This window comes from Falco biarmicus, chromosome 7 (genome assembly GCF_023638135.1).
Source record: "Falco biarmicus isolate bFalBia1 chromosome 7, bFalBia1.pri, whole genome shotgun sequence".
Classification (NCBI taxonomy): Eukaryota; Metazoa; Chordata; class Aves; order Falconiformes; family Falconidae; genus Falco; species Falco biarmicus.
The window spans coordinates 6,862,861-6,884,981 of NC_079294.1; the positions used below are offsets into that span (position 1 = coordinate 6,862,861).

General features: G+C 39.7%; 1 protein-coding gene across 26 annotated transcripts in view; it reads right to left on the bottom strand.

Moving 5' to 3' along the window:
• Positions 1–5,622: 5,622 nt before the first annotated feature.
• Positions 5,623–22,121, bottom strand: part of NRXN3 (neurexin 3) — a 1,022,200-nt gene continuing 1,005,701 nt past the window's right edge. For 16 of the 26 annotated variants that reach the window (XM_056346622.1, XM_056346621.1, XM_056346618.1 and 13 more), the window contains one exon: positions 5,623–9,250. In XM_056346622.1, the coding sequence (XP_056202597.1) occupies positions 8,325–9,250 (926 nt within the window). In that variant the 3' untranslated portion in view covers positions 5,623–8,324. Of the gene's footprint in view, positions 9,251–15,536; positions 16,263–22,121 lie in introns of those variants that run through there. The other 10 variants (XM_056346632.1, XM_056346633.1, XM_056346631.1 and 7 more) reach the window with 3 other exon arrangements.

Below are 22,121 nucleotides of genomic sequence, written 5' to 3' on the forward strand. Positions count from 1 at the left end.
AAAAACAATACTTTCCATTTTAAAGTGGTTCTTACTTAGTTTAAGAGGGTTTTGTTCTTTTTTTAGAAGCTCCTGTATTTCTGCTGTTTGCTCTAAGTTATTAAAATCTTACAGCCAGCTCTCGATTTGGAGAAGCTAAAGTTAACGGGAGGACTGGATGTGTTCTACCTCTGGCAGCACCACAGTGTACTTTGGAGGTGTGAGTAAAGAGTGGGGGAGTCCAGAAGCTTTGAGGACTAATCTTGTTACAACCATGGATTTTCTATATAACCACCGTCAAGTCTCTTTGTCTTAGTTTCCATCCTTGCACAAGGGAGATACTGGTATTAGCTGACAAGGCAACTATGGATATAAATTAATGTTTGTGACTCAGGAAACAGGCAGAAATGACTAATCGTCAAGCATATGATGCAGAAAAAGCAGTAGGGATCAAATACTTGGAGAGTTCAAAGAGATCTACTGAAAGAGCTTCCTGCTCCCCATGCTTGGGTGAGGTTGGGATTCTGGGAGAGAAAACTGGGGCAAGTAAACTCAAGTTCATCACACAGGTGGAGAAAAGGACTTGATTCAAGTTACATAAACACTCAGCACTGGCACAGCTCAGCTCAGCTCATGCATTCTTGGCTTTGGAAATCAATACCCTGTTCTTCACCTGCTGCTTTACTAGGTGCATGGCTGTGCGCTGCAGGCAGGCTCTGTGTCTCCCGCTTTGTAGAGGAATGAAGGCAGTGGGTTGGTTAACATTGATAACATGCAGCTGTGGCCTTGCTTCAGCGGCGGTGGGTTGATTGACATGGACAATATGCAGCTGTAGCTTGTTCCCACAGAACGGTTAAATAGCCTTGAGGAGTGTGGGAGAGGGGTTGGATGGAGTAGGATCCTGGAGAAGGAAGAATAGGATGTAGTAGAGACCAGGAGCAGTGTTGTCTGGCCTCTGGAGGATGGAAAACCAGCATGGACAGTAGAATCTGACCCTTGGTAAAGCTTTGTCACAGCCTGCCAGCTTGTTTTGTGCTGTGACACTGCTTTCTTTGCTCTTACAAATAGCCTTGGGAAACTGTTCCTCAGAAGGGGATTCCTTATCACCCTGTGAAGGATTCTTCCATGTACCTCTTTCCCTGCTCTAATATAAAGACCTGCTGCTACCACCGCTTGGTAGTACTGACTGTAGGTTGCTGGGCCAAGCTGTAAGCCTGAGAACTGTGAAGAGCTATCTGAACCAAGGAAATCATTCTGATACCATTACTGATGGGTTTCAGAGCCTTCACTTTTCCCATTTCCACTTCTGTTTCCATGTTGTGGTTCAGTCCCATTTTGTGGTCCAGTGTTTTAACACTTTCATGTAACTACTCCTGAAATACAAATCCCCTCCAAGTGTTTTTTTTTTCAAGACGCTTCAAAGGCTTTGGCAACATTATTGAATATATCTATATTTTTTTAAAAAAATCCTGCCCTGTGGGTTTAATTTTCCATGTGCACCTGTCAAAGCTGTTAGGCATAGTGCCCGGCGTACGAGTCATTGAAGAAAAGCGTGCCTAAGGTTTTCCCAGCTGCTTGCTCGGGATTTTGCTTATTCCACATGGAATAAGTCTCTTGGTTGTCTCCTGTGAACAGGAAGACTTAAAAGATGCATGGAGTGGTAGGTGAAAACTCCTGCTGGGTGGCTTTAAGTTGTGCTTGGTGGTAGGAATACAGGTTTGTGCTTCTGTTGTGTTTGTACAAGGTATGGAACCATGTGCAATTATTTTTTTTCCTCTTTTTTTGTTTACTTCAAATGAATTTAAGGAAACATGCACATGCAGCTCCATCCTAGTGTGTTGAAATGGACTTCTTTCCAGGAAGTTCACATCAGACCTGAGCTACTGGTCATTTTGACTCCAACTCTGAAGGCAGGTGAGTTCTGTAAACCTCACATAAGGGAGAGAGAGTGGAACCTTGTCCACCACTTGCCTACATAATTTGGTAATGCAAAAGCCCAAGCAATTAACAGGAGCTAATTAACTTTATCTGACTACTATGCTGAAATGGCCTCAATTTTTAAAGGTATTTATGTAGCTGATTTCCCCTGTTTTCAATAAGAATTAGCCACCTTAATACCTTTAAAAAATTAAGCCCTTTTTCAGCTATATGCAGGCCAACATAATCCCTTGCTTGTATGTGCTTTTTTCCTCTCTCCTGCAATCTGTGTGCCCAAACTCTAAACATCGAATCCCTGAAGATCAACCATTTACTGAAAATTTACCTTGAATGGCACCGTATTCGCTGGTCTGTGAAAGACAACACGAACAGGCTCTCCAGAGAAAAGGGGTTATCAGGAACATTTGGGGACAGACAGAGATGCCGTAGTGTGTGACGTGCATGGTCTGAGGAGAAACTGGAGTGTGATAGCTTGCTGTATGTAAGGCAGCGTTTTACCACATTGAGTAAGAGGTTCTAATTCTGTTTCTTAGCTGACCCAACAAATGTTGCTACTGTGGCTAAACTTTCTTGGTTAAGGCGTAAGACCTTTCACCCCAACCTCCTGCATTTCTCGTGGCACCCCTGGGTGCAACACCTCGTTACCCCCTTGACAAATGTGGTCTCAGAGCCTAGGCAGGGTCCCAGCCAGGGAACTGGACAGCAGGCAATAGTCTTTCTTCCCATGCCAGTGTCTCTGCTCACCCAAAAAGATCCTGTGATGCTGACAGGTTGGAAGGCGGATCTTATTGCCTTTCCAGCTCTTTGTCACCGCTTGCGTGTGGCGAGGGAAAGACAGTGATTAGTTCTAACGTAAGACAAACATCTTCTAGGGAGCCAGTGCCAACCTTGGCAGCTAGGGACAATGTATGATAAAATGGGAACAGCTGCATGTAACTGTTTGTATGTGCTCACAGGGCACTTGAACAGGCTTTATGATCTTGCATGCCTCTTCCAGACTGATAGTTTTAAAAACTGCATCACCACAAAAGCAACATGCTTAGCTTTGGCTAAGTGTCAAGTCCCATTGGTTGATTATAATTCATGTGTCTTTGCCTTCCTTGGGAGTCGTCACCCCCTTATGACCGAAGATCCCTCCACTACAGAATTGAGGGGGAGGGACATTTACCTTTTAATCATTATCACAAAACTGATCAGTATGTTCTCACTTCTTGGGGAAGAAAAGCAGCCAAGCATGGCAACTGAAGAGTAGACCAGCATCTCTGCCCTCCTTCCCAGCCCAGAGGCATGGGCAGAAATTTCCAGAGAAGGACCCAGCACTAAAGCTAGTCTTCACTAGTCCTCTCCTGCAACACCAGGACCGGGAAGGACCCATCAGTGCTCAGATCTTCAGGACATTCAGCACTTGTAAAGAACCTCTGCAGCTGTGCAATATGCAGAGATGTGCTGAAGAGTTTTGGGAAAGTAGAATTAGGTGTCTGCAACAGGGACCTTCAGAAAGTGATACAGTAAGTAGGATGTTGCCTACTAGTAGAAAATGCTGAGAAGCAACTGCCAAGGCCTGGTCCTTGAATATTGCTGTATCCCTAGTTCAGCAGTGGTGCATAAGGCAATTGTGTCGGCTCCATATTTTGCAGGTACTGGAATGAGTCCAGCAAAGGGCCGTGAAGATAAAGAACTGGAGCAGCTGTTCTACAAGGAGAGGCCGAGAGAGCTGGGACTGCTCATCCTAGAGAAGAGAAGGCTTAGGGGGAATCCTATCAAAATGTATAAACACCTGAAGGGAGGCTGTAAAGAAGAGGATGCCCGGCTCTTCTCAGTGATGCTCAGGAAAAGGTAAGAGGGAACTGGCACAAATTAAGAAATGTTAGATTTTGTCTATCGAGAACAAAAAACATTGACAGAGAGGGTGGTCACACTAGAACAGGTTGCCCAGAGTGGCTGTGGAGTTCACATGTGCAGATATTCAAAAACCTGACTGGACACAGTGCAGAGCAGCTCGCTGTAGCTGACTGTGCCTTGGGCAGGTAGTACTTGGACTAGATGGTCTCCAGCGGTCCCGTTCAACCTCAACAATCTTATGACTTTGTGATCAGCCAAAGACACACAATAATTGCAAGCCTTTTAGGCAACAATGAAATCTCCTTTCTGACGCTTTCATTTAGCCTAAGTAATAAAATGGTCACTAGGTGACAGAGAAAATGGAAAAAAAAAAAAAAAGAGTGACTAGACTCAGAGGGTTAGGGTAAATCAGGCTGAAATGTCTTGCTTCACATGATATTTCATAATTATATGAAGTGTACCAGGTTTTGAGAAAAGCACTGAGAAAAAAATGTAAATGCTTTTCTCAGAACACTGACTGCTTGGTGAGAAGGAGATTTTCTGCAATATTAGAAGAGGCAGTTAGGTTCAGACCTAGATCTCCCAAGTGCCTTCTGACTGATCCAGTACTGGGAATATTAGCTAGCAGTCATCACGCAGGAATTTTACAAATTTGGGAGGGAAATGTGTGGGGAGTTTAGATCAGAACCTGTGGTTTTCATATTTGTCAGGATCTGTAAGGTGTTAGAACGTGATTCACAAAACCTCTGAAAACAGTAAAATCAAAAAAACCCCTTCACATGTACATACACAAATGTATCACCCATGCAAACATGTGAGCAAAAACAACGTAGAAAATCACAGAGTATAACTGAACAATTAGTTTATCCTGAGTCTACTCTGGTTCTAAATGAAACCTGTGCAAAACATTGCTCAAAAGAGCAGTAGATTCTGCCTAGGGAGGGAAAGAGGAAAAAAAAAAAAAAAGGCCATCGTTGGTTGAAAAATGGAAGGATTGTGAAACACTCATTTGGCTGACCTCCAGATGCCTCTAAAAAGTCAGATCTTGCAGGTAGCTTGGGAAGATCCAATCTGAAAAAACCCCACCCTACTACTGTCAACTGAAGTTCTGCATTATTTGGTAAAGAAAGACAGGATATTGGGAATTGTGCATGATGGCCAGAATCATAATAGACTATGATGCCCAGTAGGAAAACAAGGGGCAGGCAGCAGCTGTGATCAGGGTTTTGGGAGCTTCAGAGCCTACCTGGAAGGAGGTGAAGGCTCAGACGATCTACTTCAGGTACCTAAGTCTGATCCATAGCACCCAAAGCAAGTCAACTCTGTTCCTTCGGTAATGTGTGGAAAGTCATAGCTAAATTCAGAGGACCTAAGTCAGGTCCTCATATAAAATGATGTGAACACTTTTCTGTATCAAATTGGCAAATTTAAAAGGATTCAGCTGCTGCAGCACAACAAACATAGACTCCTGGCCACAGAAGAGGAATCCAGAATCCCATAAAGGTCATGGGAAGAGCTACACACTTCAAAGGCAGACTGAAAACAGGCAGCACGTCAGAAAGGGCATACTAGGTCAATGTCCTGAGTATGCTTTTACCTGAGGTCACTGAACCTCGTATTCCAGAGAACTACTCTTAAGCCCACGGAGGTGGGGTGTGGGGACGAGTGGTGGGTGGTAGACCCTGCAAAGGAAAGAACTGAGATTCCCTGCACTAACCAAAGAATGCAAACAGGAATATGATTCCATGATCTGGTGGCTAGACATGCCTGTGGGATGGGGGATACCTGCTTCACAGACTACTTTTCATCTTTAAAGGTCTGAAATTTCCCTTTTGGAAATAAAAACCCAGCAACATCCAGGGCTTTGGGAAGAACATTTTATTGCTAAGCATATCTTTAAACAAAATGCAAATAAGAAAAGAAAAAGAATCAAAAAGGAAGAAGATAAAGAAAGGGAAAAAAAGCAATAACATCACGATATTTCAAATAAAAATTCTTAAGATTGTCCATAAAGCAACAGGGATATGGTAGAAGCCCACATACAGAAATGCACGTTCCCAAAAACTGTCCAATAGAAACTTACACAAAAAAAGGAAAGTGTAAATCTTTTTCCCTTAACTTAAAAAAGGAAAGCAAAAAGGAAAAGAAGAAAGAAAGCAGGAAATCATTTCACAAGACTCCAAGACTCCAAGAACAGCAATCTTTTACAGACATCAAGATATAATCAACTTTATATAGTTTCGGCCAGTTAAGTCATCTAAAATCGTGCTTTCATACCTTTTAAAACCTGTCTTTTTTTTTCTTTTTAGTATAAAAAATAAAAAAGGAAAAAAAAAGCTCAACCTCTCACACACGCACACGCACCACACACACGCACACATACACGCACTGAAAATATTTGTTAACATGAAAGCGTCTTCTCTAAATGTTTGAGAAGGCTGTTTTTTTGAGCTTTAGTTCCCATGTGCGTGTGTGTATTTGATGACACTTCTTCAAAGTCAAATATTCATGCGACTTATAAACACCAGCAAGAGTAGATTTCTAAACCTAAACAGCTGATTATTTTTCATCCGTATACAGAAAAAGGGTACATTTCTGACATTCCAGAGTTCTCAATCCATCTTGTTTTTTGTTGTTTTCCTCTCTGTCTGTCTGTCTCTCTCTCCCTTGTTTGTTTGTTTGTTTGTTTTCACATGATAGGCATGGCCGTCAAACCACCTAGCTCTTGTTCTGTACAGTAAGATAATCCTTTTCACAATAACTGGGAAAACGTAGAAACCAAAGAACCAAATTAAATAACTTAAATAAAAACAAAAGACATTCCCAATTTAACCATAAAACAGTATATACACCATCAGGGTATCCATATAGAAATTATACTAGCAAAAAAAATAGTAGTAAAATATGTAAACAAAATTTCAGATTTTTTTTTTTTTTTTTTGACACAGGTAACTGTGACAAAGCTAAAACACACACTCTTCACATTGTATGGTTTGCTTTTGTTGTCTGTTTCATTTTACTTTGTTCTTCAAGAACATTCTCATTCCACATTAAGACCATAACAGAACTTCTGTTCCAGTCGTCCCGTCAAACATACCATGATAAATATATCTGTGTGTATATATATATATATTATTATTAAATTCCTTTTTCTTTATTATTTTTTGTGTGTCACAGCAGCTTTATTTTTCTTTTATATAAAAGAGAAGGAAAAGGGAGAATAGGGCAAATGGAAAGACAGAGATGATCTGAAATGTCAAGCTACAAAATTAAAATATTACATATGAAAAACAGTTTTATGTCAAAAAACCTATGTATTTTGCATTCTTTTACAGGTGTTTAGCTTTTCTGACATTTATGGGTCTTGTCACAAGTTGAACTCCAGTGGTGTCTTTCTGATCTCTTTATTAAACTGATTTATTATTATTTTTCGCATGCATTGCAATCAGTCACAGAACCAGAACCCAGAGGAAGGCTCCTTTATTTTTGCATGGTATATTCAGCTCAGAATGGTTAACCATTTTTTAAGCTTTTTTTCATCTTCAAATCCCTTTAATCATAGTTTGGCTGTGCTAATGCACGCTAAGTGATATTCTCAAATAAAGCCAATGACTGATCAGAGCAGACCCTAACCCATCTATTCTTCAGTTCAATTGCAAATACTTGAGCCAGATCCAAGGGAACCAGCTTTCCACGATAATTTTTTTCAGCACCACCCATTGGACACTTTCACTGCGTTGTTAAGCAAACAACTTACTGCAAGACGACGGATTCTAGAGACAACACAACCAGGTATGCAGAGTAAACACCATGGGTAGCTTTTGAGTTCATATATGGCAATAGTCTCTCTTTATTTATTATGGATTTTTTTTTTCTCCGAGATTTCTTCTCAACTCATGTCCTGGTTCACCCCCCACACCATTCCTCTCCACCCTTCCCTCCCACACCCAAAAGTAACCGAAAAAACCCAAACAAAAAACAACCCAAGAAACCAAACCAAACCAAACCAAAAATCCAACAATCTCCAAAATCATTTATTCCCCTCCTCCAATCTCGAAAAATTATATGTATGCTGGACACGGCCAGATCAGTTTGTTCGATATTTTTTTTGTTGTTTAATAATATTTGCATTTTTTTCTTTTTCCTTCCTTTTTTTTTTTTCTTTAAATAAGTAAACTGAAAAATTACCGATACAGTCAGGGATCACGGACATTGTTAAAGACTCACTTGGAGATATGAAACAAGTAAGCCATGAAGTCTTCTACCTTTGCAGAAAGTTCAGCGGAGGAGGAGATTTGGAGACGTCCGAGTTCACTAACAGGGCAGAGCTGTGCGTGCCATCTCCAGAACGCTAAGTGTGCTTTATAATACATTAGGGCAGAGTTTGCTGACTCCAAGCGATGACTGAGACATTAACAGTCACTGCTGATTTTTTTTTTTTCCCAATACTTTTTTTTTTCCCACAAATGATATCTCCCAATCATCTCGTTTGCTGCAATGGTTCTGATATTTCAGTTAAATCTCATTAAGTATTTATATATTTATATATAAATAAGTATTCTTTTTTACACATAATACTCTTTGTCCTTGTTTTTCTGTTTCTTGTGGCCGCTCTTTGAGCTCTGCTGCTTCTCCTTCACGAGCGTGCCGTTGCTCTGGGCTGAGTTGCTGATGTAGTTCCGCGTCTCGTCCACCTGATAGGACCCCTCGTCCCTGTTCCTGTACTTGTACATGGCGTACAGGAGGATGAGGATGCAGAGGGCGGCAGCAGCCACAATGCCGACGACCATCCCCGTTGTGCTGCTCGACTCGCGGACCACCTCTGAGGCCCCCGGAACCCGTCTGATTCCCGGCTCCGTGGGGTTTGCTGTGGGCACATTACGGAACATGGGGGAAGTGATTAGCGGGCTCTTCAGCTTTGTGCTGTCTAGCTCATAGGCAGTGGGCAACGGAAGCAAGACTATGTCAGGCTGGGGTTTGAGCTCACGGTTATTCATTTTGCCGGCTGGCAATTTGGGCACCATCCCAGTCGAGGACGAAGCTGTGGAGCGGATCAGCTCAGGGGACAAAGACGTGGTAGTAGTCCTACCAGTTTCGGAGACTTTGTTAGGTCTAAAGTCCTTGGATTCCCACTTGGGTGCGTGTGCTTTGTAGCCACCTTCGAAGATTGAAGTGGAAAGACTCTTATCTGTTACCAAGGAGAAGGTGGTGTAAAAATCTTCATCATCAGTAGGGGGTAGGTTAGAGTCAAAGGTTTCCCCTGAGCCATACCCAGATATCACCAAGCCATCATCATCACAACCATCGCTGCCTTGGTCCGACAAGCAAGGTAACCCCGCCTCAGAGGTCATGGACAGGGAATCTTTGGTGGTCTCAATAATGGTGAGGAGGGGGCGAAAGGTAGGGGGGAGTGTAATGAAAGGTGCACGAGTAGCAATAGGAGGGATATCTAAAGGGTCTTCTACAAGTAGAGGGATAACTAATTCACCTCCTGGGATGGAAAAGAGAGAGAAAAAAAAAAGAAGATTAATACATTTTAATGATACAATGCACCATTTTCAATTCACTTAACTCAAGGGCAAGAGAGGATTTGGGCATCACGAAGAAGTGTGAGGGATCAGGTTTTTTGCCCTAACTACACTACCACCATACTTTCCTGGGGGTGCCTTTCATTCTTCCCTCCCACCCTGATCTGACATTGGTAAACTGCACGTTCCATTTCCTCCCTCTTTTAGCCTGTGCTAGGTACGTACAGTGCAATGCTCAGAACTTTTTGGGACCCACAGTTTTTGATTTTTTGAGATACTCTCAAGTGACTCTGTGGACGTCAATTTTTGGTAGTGATCTTTCTTAAGCATTTGGTTACAAGACTGTTTAAATGAATTATTTCAGACTTCCATAGAGCAATGCTCTCCTAGATGGATTTTACCACTCATCTTGCCAGTTCTTCCTCTTCCGATTCTTTCCATTTAAAATAACATTGATATTTCTTCTCTGCCATTCAAGTCTGCTCACCTTCCGTAGCAGTTTATAAGGCCATTCCCTACGGCCTTTCCCCTTCATCCGGTTCTTCTTGATTCTTGCCTGGTTTTTAAATTGTGGAAAGTTTATGAAAGTGAGGGATGGAGTAAGAACCAAGTACTTACTGGGGTCCATGAAGGTACAGAGCTCTACTCAACACTTGTCCATCTCTTTTTAATCTTTCTTTACCATTCTGTTGGACACCAGGGTTGCCCCTTTCCTTGCATCTTTTGGGCCTGCTAATGCCATACTGTCTTCATCTTCATTTCTTCTTGATATTCTTTTACTATAATTTGATTAAAAACGTAAGATAGACTGTATTGTGATGGATGATATAACTGAATAAGGACTCTGATGACTCAAATTAGCACTTGAGCCCAGGACTGTACTGTAGAAGTTGTCTTCACACCTATTGTTACTTCTTGATACACAGATAGCTGTGATCAGTGCTGTGTTTTCCTAACATGATGGCTACCTACAGAGGACCAAAAACGAGGCAGACTTAAGGTCTACGAAGCTATAGCTATAATATTTGTACCTTACCAGAGTGTAAACTGCAACTGAAACAGGAAAATCAGTGCATCATTTCTAAGATTTGGCTTCTGAGCAGCAATATTGCTACTTTTAGGGCAGTAGTCCTGTTTTGTCTATATGTTGTAATGTGACTGTACTTCGGAGCCTATGGGTAATTAACACTCCACTGTTTTATTCTGATGTGGAGGCATAATTAATTTATCTAGTTCAGATTGCACAGTCTAATGCTGACAGGTTGCTGACACATTTTTAGGGTAAGCCATATTGCTTTTAAAGTTTGTGTATAGATTCTCCTTTGAGTAATTTTTCTTTGCCTAGCCACTTAAGTTAGCTGCTTTAAATATGAATTGAAGAGTTCATCTGAGGAGCGCAACCCGGTTAAGAAGTATTTCTAATGCATGGGAAAATTTGGTTTATACTCACCATTGCTTAAGGAAAGCTGTGAGAAAGGAATTTTAGTTTCTAAATAAATAATTCTGGCTTTTACTTATGTGTTAATAACTGCTGATGAACAATTTGGCATTATTAGAATGCTGAACGGCATCCGGGTAAAAATTCTGCTCTCTCTTGTCTACACCGTACTACATGCACTTGGTTCCCATTGAATACTGCCAGTAATGGCCTTGGGGGTTCTCTAAAGAATACAGTTTAAAATCATAATCCCTTCTAAATATATTTGGAGAGCAATATATTTGAACAAATTACATACTGAAGATAGCAATATACTGAAAATGTTATGTAACAGTTTGATTAAATCTGGATAGCTGAACTAACGGTATGGCCTCTTCTTATCCTTAATGAGAAACTAAGTGGTGACACAGTTTAATCAATTGAAACAGCCAGATTTTTCTCAGAGGTACCAAGGTGGAAATGAGGACAAACTAAGAAATATGGTACTTCGGATACTTTCATGCAAAGTTAATTTTAAGCTAAGATACAAAGGAGCAATTTGAATATGTTGTTTAGTTTTCTGAGCTTCCTCAGGATGTTCATACCACTTTTGTTACTGGAGAGAGGATGAAGAAATAAGCATCATATGTGTAAAATAATGCCAATCTCTTCAAACTACATATCCTCAAAAAAATTATGTAAAATGCTGAAAGTGCAGTCTGCCAAATGGCTACATAGTATTTTGTGCTCGTGCATCTGAGCTGTTTTCTGTGCAATGTAGAAACTAGGGCATGTAATATGATTTATATATGTCCAGAAGCCCTATCCATGGTTAGAGTAGGGCATCTATAATTTATGCAAACAGGTGGTCTCAGGATAAACTCGGAGTATGCCCCAGAGGTAAAGATCATCTGTGAGCCTGGTAAAAAATGAATAAAAATACAGCATTTAAGTCTGCATTACACCAGCTTGGATGACTGGGGAAGTTAAGTTCCAGAAAGTCAGGGATAGGTAGTGTCTCCTTAAATGATTTTTTAATATCAGTGTTTTGCTGTTAAAAAGTAGTATTCTTCTGTAATTTTCATTCACCATCTGTGACACCCAACTGGAAAAAAATCAGTTTGGCAGCTTTTAATTTCTCATCTAGAGCACTAAAGTGCCTTTGTTCTTAAAATCTATTGTACTGGCACACAGAATAGGCATGCAGTTGATCTGCGACCCACAGGGACAATATTTTTGGCAGTTTTCTTCCAAAGACAAATTCTTTTGGTCCTATTAATGATTCATTTTCTTGAAGGAATCAGAAACATCTTATTAATATGAAGATCTTGTGCCCCAGTAACCCTTGCCTTTACAAACTAGGTCATAGTTCTACAGTTTTTGTTGCCGTTGAGGACTTGAGTGAATGATCAAGACTACCGCAACTATAAAAATGATCATGGTCTTCCTGAAACGTTAAGAAAAGTTGTTAGAGTTGCTATGGGAGGTGGGGTTTCACATAAGTGATGGAGTGCAGATAGGAGCTTTTTGATTCCAGCAGGTCAGTTGAACGGAAGACAATAGGCTAGAATCAGGGATGAGTTTTACAAAGTTTTTATCTCACAATGTATGTGTGAAGAGAAATAACTTTCATACCAGGAAGACTGGATTAACTTTATTTCCCATACAATTATTTAATCTCATCTCTAGTTTTTTTTCCAAATTGTCCAATGATCCATACTATGTTTAGCTGTATACTAAAGAAATAAAGACACTGTTACAGGTCCTTCATTAGGAATCACTTCTCCATCAAGGAATTAATTTGTTACATTTACTTAAGACAACATGCTTTTGGGGAGTATCAGGGAGATAGCTGTAAGGGTGGTAATGATGCCTGGATTTTTTTTTTTTTCTTTCTGTCTGTAGTGGAAGAAACTGTGAAACTGGTGAGAAATATTGTGTTTGTGGATGATATGGGCTGTTTCCTGATAGTTACAGGTTTCTTTCCCCCTTTTTAATGTTGGGTGCTAAGCACCAGCTAACAGTGTTCACTGGTACACTGCAAATTCAGGATTACTACAGCAATCTAAAGATTTCACAAGGAGTTTCCAGATTTGTTATTCACCTACTCTGTGCTTTCTCTCCTAAGGAAGGAATGGATATTTCCCAAACGGAATCATGTTTTTTAAAAAGCTTCTGTTGACAGCACGATGCCAAAGAAAAAAAAAAAAAACAAAACACAAAAGGGAAACAGATAAAATACTTGAGTGATATAGGTGCAAAATTAGTTTGCCCATCAACAGCAGAGTGGCAAAAAAGTTACTGAACAGCAAACTGGAAGCAGCACCGAGAGAACCAAGGTCTGCAGGGTGGGAAACATTGTACCCAGCAGCTCAGTGCTCTCCTTGGTTTTCTCATTTCACAAAGCAAACACAGTGTGCATATATTCCTTAAAAATTAGAGTTTAAATATAGCACATATACTATTTTCATGGAGTTGTGCTTTTCTTTAAACTACCAAGATCATTGGGGATATAAAAGGTCTAGTTTAGCCTTGGAGCTGCCCTGCTTTTTGCTTTATGAGCATATTTATAGATATATAATTCATACTTCTGGGGCTGATCTCCAGTAAGAGTTCTCTGCCACTGGAAAAGACAGTGTTAAAAATTTAATAGAAGCCTTATGAACTGTGAGGATGTTGTGGGTGAGTCATGAATGCAGAGGGCACCAAAAAAAAAAAAAAAAAAGAAAAAACACTAACCAAAAAAAACCCAAGAAAAAAAACCCCAAACCTGAAAAACTGTAGCAGCCGCCGGCTTTCATCTTTAGAGCCACAGCTACTTCACTGGAGTTTGAGGCATCACACTGATGCAGGACAAAAGTCACACAAAAATGAAGCCTGAAAGATTAATCTTCTCCTGACGATGATAAGGGACACACCCTTATCGTCTCTCTCTTTTGCAGGTGTGGCTGAAGAGCTTTTAAATGCCATCCATGAAGGCTGCACAACTCATCTGTTCCTGCAGGCACTTGAAATTCTGCATCCCAAGTTTGTCACTTTCATTTTATTCTTATGCTGTTCCTCTGAAGTTTGACTCCACTCTCAGTATGAAATATTTGCCACAGAAAATAACTCCTTACCTTTTCCCCCTCTGTATCAACACAGTAATTCCTTATTAAATGACTGAGTTCATAAATTTCAGTCTAATGGTATTTTAGTTAATTCTCCTTTGAGTCCTCTGAGGATAAAAAGGGGAAATTATTCAGAACATAGTCCCCAATTCACAGCAAAGACGAAGCTATCATGAAACCTGGTAGATGAACATTCTTAATATTTTCTACTCTCTGCAGTCTGGTTTAATTGCAATTGACAGTCAGTAGCAGTGGGGAAAACATCATTTCCACAATGGAATACTGCAACTTTTCATCTCAAATATCTCCTGTTCCTTTCAGAGAACATATAGTCCTCAAAGTGATTAGCTAAAACTGTATTTCTGGTGGAGTTAGTTGAAAAGCTTTCCCAAGTCCTCCAGGTGATATTAAAAGACATTAGTTATTGCAGTGCCTCCTAATGCACGGCTCACAAGCAACAGGAAGGTAAAGCATTTGGGAGGTCATGAATCCCATATTAATGCTGGGCTGTGCTTCATTGCTGTAAATTCTTGGTCACCTTTGTGCAGTTCCAATCAAACAGATATTAATACCTTCCAGAAGGGACCCGACATCGTGTCCGCAGGCAGGATTCTAGAGCAAAAGTAAGTACTTCGGTGCCCAGACACTGAGCTGCTCTGAACCCATTGGAACATGTCCTCTTCCATCTCCCACTGTTAGTTTAAACTTTTACAATTAATTGGTGACAGCTTCCTACTCAGCATAATGATTTGTTCTGTTTTCAGCATCAGTTGTTCAAGGGACCCGACAGCTGAACGTAAGATACCTACTGAGCACAGCATTACTATGCAGGAATGGTGAAAACATACGTGCTTGTAAGGGAGTACAGTTTCTTTCTTTCACTCACTGTTTTTTAAAGGAATTAATTTAAATATCTTTTGAAGCAAGGGAGTTGCAGAGGTTCAGGACGTGAGTTTCAGTAGGAAAGTGTCTGCCAAATGTACCAGTTCTGGATGATATTAGCAAGCCTGATACTAGCCATAGTACGATGTCTGCGTTTGCCTGGTAAGAGTACACTTGAGAGTATCATTTTGACTGGATGTTGGGCAGATAATCAGCAATGGAGGAAACTGATAGAAGTCAAACACTTTCATAGGAATAAAGTAGGAATGATGTTGAGATGCAGTAAGAAGACCCTGAGAGCTACCAAAAAGCTAAAGAAATCTCATTGGTTTTTTACATGACATGAAGGCTACACCACCAGGCTACGTGCAATTTAAGTAGCATGACAGAAAGTAGCATTACTGGTGATTCACTTTGGGAAAGGTGAAAGAAAGCTCTAGAAAGGGACCGAGAAAGGATAGCAGCAAACTACCACAGGCTCCTTCACCCCCTCCTATGCACAATACAGTCCGGTAACCAACAATATACAAAAGGCACGTAACATAAAGGCAAATACAGACTGATAAAAAAATAAAAATAAAAATGAACATATACATTTTTCCTAAAACAAAACCATATACTAGAAAATAAAAATGCCACAGCAACAAGGTCAGAAAAAGGAAAAAACATAACAAGTCATTCACTTCATCAGCAAAAGAAAGATTAAAACCTACAAGAACTGAAAAAAAAATAATTATGAAAATCAAAAACATTATTTCCTTTAAAAACAACTCATCAAAAATACATAAAAATATTTAGAAAGCATACCACATTGATTTCATAACAGTCAACTTACATCAACAAATTGCCCGCATGTTTTTTGGCATGAAAGGAAAAATTTACAAAAGAAAGTTGTGTAAGAATGCTCTTGGACAAGTAGCATTGCCACATTCTTGTAACTTGCTTATTTTTCGTTGTTGTTTCTTAAAAACTTTTTTAGCAAAATGTTTATTATTTTTTTTAATATAATTGTTTTACAACAAAGGGCGATACAGGGAGGCAACAACACATACATCCACACCACATAACATGAAAAGAAAAAAATCTTGCACCTTAACAAATTTGAACTTGTTTTTTTTCTGCTGTTTTTTGGTTGTATTTTTTTACCTTATGTAAAGTTGTTAGCATATTACAGTTGAAAAATCCTGTACATTTTATAGAATTTACTTTTGCTTGTCTGCATATCTACATATATAATGTTTTTTGATAAGCAAAGTTTGTTGCTTTTTTGCCTTTTTGGTCAATTCGATATATATTTTTTTAAACATTTTCTTTTTTTCTATAATTTTTGTGTGTGTGTGTTTTAAGGAATGGATGACTGCACATGAAATCTTAACAATGCTAAAGAAAGGGGTGGTGGAGGGGAACTTATGGGAAGAAAAAATGCCTAGGGTGGATGGAGTGGGAGTGTAAGAATCTATGAGTGTACTACACAGGAGATGAAGATGATGGGAGTGAATGTGTAAGTCAGTTGCCATGTCCATGTAAGGGCGGTGCGGAGTGATCTAGCAGCATTAGAGCTTCTGGCTGTAAGGAAGGGATGGGCAATATACAAAAACAAATGAGCATATTCATGCCCATCAACAAAAAGAAAGAACAGAACTCTAACATTGACAATCTCACAAACCCTAAGCTGCAACTTCTTCAACATGCAAGTTACAAAAAATTAATAATTATATTATTAATATTTACATTTTCATTAAAGAGTCTCAAATTATAAAAGCAGTTAAAACTTTTCCCTACTAAAAATAGCAGTAAAAATACATAAACTAATAATAGTAATAATAATAGCAATAATAATAATAATAATAATAATAATAATAATAATAATAATAATAATAATAATAATAGCCAGAGAGTAAAACAAAAAAACAAGGAAACTAGTTTTATGCATTGGAATTAGAACAACTTCATCTGTAGCTACCCACAGCCTCCTTCTTCTAAGAACCAGCTTTTCTGAAACCATGAAATTGACATCAATATTCTCAATAATTTGAGACAATTATTTCTTGAGCACATCAAATCACTGTTTTTAATGTAATGACTGTGTTGGCACACCCCTTCCCCATTCTCAAATTGGATCGCTTTCATATTCGGATTCTCCAGAGAATCTCAAAAATACAGCTGTAGGATTCTGCCAGTGAAGTAGTTCCTCATTTAAAGAGGGAAATAGAGGGAAAAACTGCAGAAAACAATTCATAACTCTTTTGTTTTGTTTGTTTGTTGTTTTTTTTTTCATTATTAGATTGGAACAAACCAAATCTAAGATAGAAATTCAACCATTGAAAAGAAATACATCAAAATGTAACTATGTAGAGATATACTAAAAAAAAAAGCAATTAATTAAAAAGAGCATTTTTGTCCCAGGAAGAAGGGAGATAAAAAAATTGTGGAGTTTTAAATTTGTATTTTTAAAGAAAAAATTATTCCACACACTTTCAAAGATGAATGAACCAGATGCACACATTGAAAGGAACAGACAAAGCAGTCTAGGGACACTTTCATAATTTGGAATTTTTTTTTTTTTTGTTAAGAATTGGATTCTCTTTCCTTCCCTTCCCCTCCCATTTAAATTTGCTTTCAATTGTTGGCCAAAAAGACCCACCACCCTCCAATGTTGCTTTTTTTTTTAATAGATCTTTTTTTTTTAATCGCTTCTTTTCAAAATAAACATGGAGAGGAAAAAAAAGGACGTGCAGTCTGGATGTACGTCATAAATAGACATAGAAAAAGAGAAGAAATTGGCTGAGATCGACAAATGGGTTATATAATAGCTTAATTTTACTGTAGGATGTTAATAATAATGCATGCTTAAAGTAAGTTGCATTTAGGGAAAGTAGAAAAACAGAACAGCAAGCAAGGACTTGGGGAGTGGGCAGGAGGTTGGGGGAGGGGGAGGCGTGTACCATCCATGCCTCTCCAGAAAGGGCAAAACACATTCCAGAGGGTTCTCTGCATTTCTGCGGGAGGCTGGAAGGGGAAAAGGGTGAGGAGAAATCATAAGCTATGCTAGGATGCTCTTTTCACCCTATGACCTTGTATTTTGATCAAACACTCAAAATTCCAGACTCCAGCACTTATTCTGGCCTTAACTCTCCAGGGTATTCCCCAAATCAGTGGCATTTATTTTTCTGCCTAGTCAGACTGGGCTTATTCCCGTAAAGGCTGGGCTTATTCCTGTAAGTGCTGATCAGCTTGAGCAAATAGAGAATATTTATTTGAAGTGGTGAGCAGTTATTCGGGCGTGCTGCCCACGATTACAGCTGGGGGCTCACCAGCCAGCAGTATTTGGTACTAAGGCCATAATGGTTTTGCATAGGCAAACCTGCTGCTGCTAGCATTAGCACTGAGAGTAGTTTCTCCTATGCTACAAAAGGTTTTAAAGTTCAAGAAGATATTTCTAATGGATGCTATCTAAGTCTTCTAAAATCCAAATATTCTATGTCCTAGCGGTGTCCTCAGCTTCCTCTGAATTCCCAGGGAAACACATACGATGTCCGTATTTTTCTCGTATAAAGACCATCATCCTGCCATCAGAGTCCTTCTACAAAGGAGCTCAGGACCCCAGCAAAACAACCTGGTCTGTCTGATGTTTTAGGAGAGGGCAAACGTTTTATATAAGCTTTGGACCATGTCCACAATGCATCTCTCCAGGAAATGGGAAAAGCAGGCTATAAGCACTGCATGTACCTTAGCTTTCTGTCAGGACTGTCAGCAAGATCATTTCATAACCCGTCATAATGGTCATCTTACCGCTGACCAGTGGAAGTAGGTGGCTATCTTGAGCTCCAGTTTCTGGGAGGAATGGGGCTATTTGCCCTGTAGATGTGGCCAGGGCTACTTTTGTACAAATATGGTAACAAACAGGTAGGATGTTTTGCTGCTTGTTAACATGAGGAACAATAGCACCTTAAAGCCACTGACAGATCAGGATTAGTTTTGGAGAACGTTAAATAAGCATAAACCCCCACAAAAATTAAATAACCTAGATGCCTAGATTGGTTTTAGATGCATTACTGGAAAGCACACAGTTCTGAGAGGAGTTCTACAAGAAGACTTTTAGCTCCTGCTGCAGAAGTGATGAGGCTGCGCTGACTATCAAAGCACGGTGCATCTGGAGCTGGAATGTACCATGCCTTTGCTGGAAGACTGCACTGGACCTGTCGTCTCCTACATCCCTTTAAATAACATATTGGGAAGGGAAAAGGTCCAACCAAAGAGGAAACCTGGTCAGGGTGATCCCAGGGACAGAACATGCAGGTTACAGGAAGCAAAACATTGGTTGACATAGGAAATTTGGGGAATTCATTTGTGGATCAGAAAAAATTGGTTAGGAATAGAAAAAAAAAAAAAAAAAAAGACAGAATTGAGGCCTTTGCAGACCTCAGTGGAGATTTTTATTTGGTAAGGTTTCAAGGCTAGTGTCCCTGGACACCACTCCCTACCAGGATTCGGAGCTTCTGCTTTAATTCTACTTCGGGAGTTTCACAAAGAGGCATTTAAGCTTTGAATTTTAATCAGCATTTGTCATGACTTGCCGCTGGATTTTCAGAGGAGCAAAATACCCCCTTCAGCACATTTGAACTGAGTGCCTTCTCTTTGATGCAAAACCGACTGTAAGGCATGGGTCTGGTTGCCAACTGTGCAGGCTGTGTCAGGCGACTCCAGCAAATGCTTCTGCCCTGTTTGACAATAAATGCCTAACCCATTGCATGGGGGCCTGGGGAAGCCTTTTACTGCCTGAAAGATCAAAAGAGCTAAAGAACCACAAGTGGAGCCAGAGACACTTAAAGAGATGACAAGATTTTGTAAAGGACATCTTGATGTTAGACTTACAAGAGGATTTGAACGGTGCAAAGCAATTTTTTCTTTACTCAGTCAATATGGAGGTGCTTGAACAGTTCTTTGGAAAATCTGGGTCCAGCAATTTCTGTTGAGGCTAGGAAAATCTTCTCCAATCTTTTTAAAAAAATCTAGCTGTTAATAGTCAAAACTAGATGTTCTAATTTGAAAATTGGATCCTAAATGTTTCCGCATGAAGCTACACAATATTTTATTACTTAACATTTAGCAAATTATTCCTCAGAAAAACAAAGATTAAAAAGTATAACCATTGCATCCTTCTTTTATTTTCAAAAACTTAAAGTAGATGGAAGGCCTGGGAACAGAAGCATCTGTACTATCCAGGCTTACAAGCTTCTTGTTTGAAGGACTGAGCCAAGATAGCCAACTTTTTCAAGTGAAAAAAATCCACATTTTTTACAAAAAGCCCCTTGTTCAGCAGCTTTAATTATTAAGTTTGATTTTCTCATTTTTTGTTTTCAAGTTGCATTTTAAAATGCTGCTGGCAAAGATAATGCCTATTTCTCTGTATGTTAAAGAGCGACATGGTAGATAGTAAATTAGGATCTAGGGCTGCATTACTCGCTCCGGATTCTTGCTAACCTCTGGATTCTCCATGTCTCCTACCACTCTGGTCCTCGGGCTCCAGCAAGCTGACAGTTTATTTCTCCCCTAACACACTGAACCCCATGTTAACGGAGTTCTGTGCACTGCAACACAACTCTATCAATGTATCTCATTATCTCATTATGTGTCTCATTATTAACCAGATGCATCAGCTGCTTCTTCTGATCTAGCTGGCCAGCTATACTGTTGATGTACTTCAAATGCCCAGGATTCCCTGCTGGCTTAATCATGCATCCCTCCTTATTCGGCTTATTTTTCTTTCTGTATTTTTATATGCCATAATTGCAAAACAAGGACAAGGCCAGGAAATTATTTTTTTAATTTTTTGTACTTTGACCTAATTAGAAGGGGACCCAAGACTTTCAGGACTAAAAGGGAGCATGCATTTCACCCCTGTGTAATCTGGGCTCCCCAGCTGCTGTAACCTTCATAAGTTTACTTGATATAACAGGCAGCACCCTTTTGGGGTCATGTAAAGCCATATGTGTTGGGCAAGGATACTAATGACACACACTTCTAAGCAGCTGATACTATCAAAATATCAGTGAAAAGAAACAAACAGAGTATTTTCAGTGAACTGAAAAGTGCTCATTTTTCTGTAAAAAGTTTACCTACACAATAGAGAAAAAGGCAGTGTTAGCTATGCATCTGCTTTTAGCATCAAGATGTGTCGGCAGCATTTTCTCCTCTGGCTAGAATATTTTGGTAGCAGAAGTATACATTAATATACATAAGGGTGAAAAAAAAAGCCATGCAAAAATCTGCACTTCAGGCATATGTCTGTACACCAAGGAAGAGAAGAATCTTCCCCACTTCCAGTGATTTCACTGTGAAATAAATACATAGACAAACACGGACTAAGAGACGTGGTTCTCTCCCTCCCCGTAAAACTGGTTAAATATGCTCTACAGCTGTTTAAAGGTTAGTGAATTTATCACTTCCTAATATAAATACTAGAAAGGCTAGATCCAGCAGGAAACCCTCCTAAGAGCTACAGAACCAGCATGGGTTTTCTGATTGCCCACAACTCAGTCATTAGCAGCTATACGAGGAAACCACGAGAAAGCGAGCAGAAGCGGGGAGAGTGCTCTACAGGACAAAGTCCCAAAAGAGAAGGCAAGTAAGGGATTCTGGTAGGAATCTGGGAAGTGTGGTATTTCTAGATGGTCGTTCCTGCTTGTAGTAGCTCCCAGAACAACCTGTTCATTCTTGTATGCTCTTAACCTTTCTCAGAGCAGTATTTTTCAGACTTCCAGCCAAATGAATGCTTAGCAGTCCACAAATAACAAATAGCTCATAGATTAATAGGAGGCAAATACTAATTTTCAAGGCAAACCCCTCATCTCTACCCCCAACTCAGAACAAAAATCTGTTCCTGTGATTCTCATCGGCTACCCGCACTAATTTAAACCATGAAAGAACAGTATTTGGTTAGCTGGTCCACTACAAAACACAGAGAGATAGGAATAGCCTATGAAGATAAATTAGTTATATCATCTCCCTTGCACCAGCTGTTTCTACTGGCATAAAGCTCTTTCATTCTAAGCCTACAGGCACATCTGAAGCTCAGAAATAAAAAAGCTAATCTATAGTAAGAATATCTACATGAGCACCACTGACAAAGTCCCACATGCCATCCTGTTTGTGTGTAAGAATTAATTAACGGGGCTTCTTTATAGCAATAAGCTAGACAACTATCAAATAGAAAAGCATATTTACAGTTATCATCAGAGCTAAGGACATCACAGGGCTAAACCACCATGGCTCTCCGAATTTTTCAGGTGTTGGCCGTAAGCTTATTACCTTTCCAGATTCCTCCAAACCAAAGAGTATTTTGATGCTGCCAGTGCTTAGCAGCCCATCCAATATCACCGGCCTGAAAGCATTCTTCCCATGCATCCCTACTCAACCGCCTTT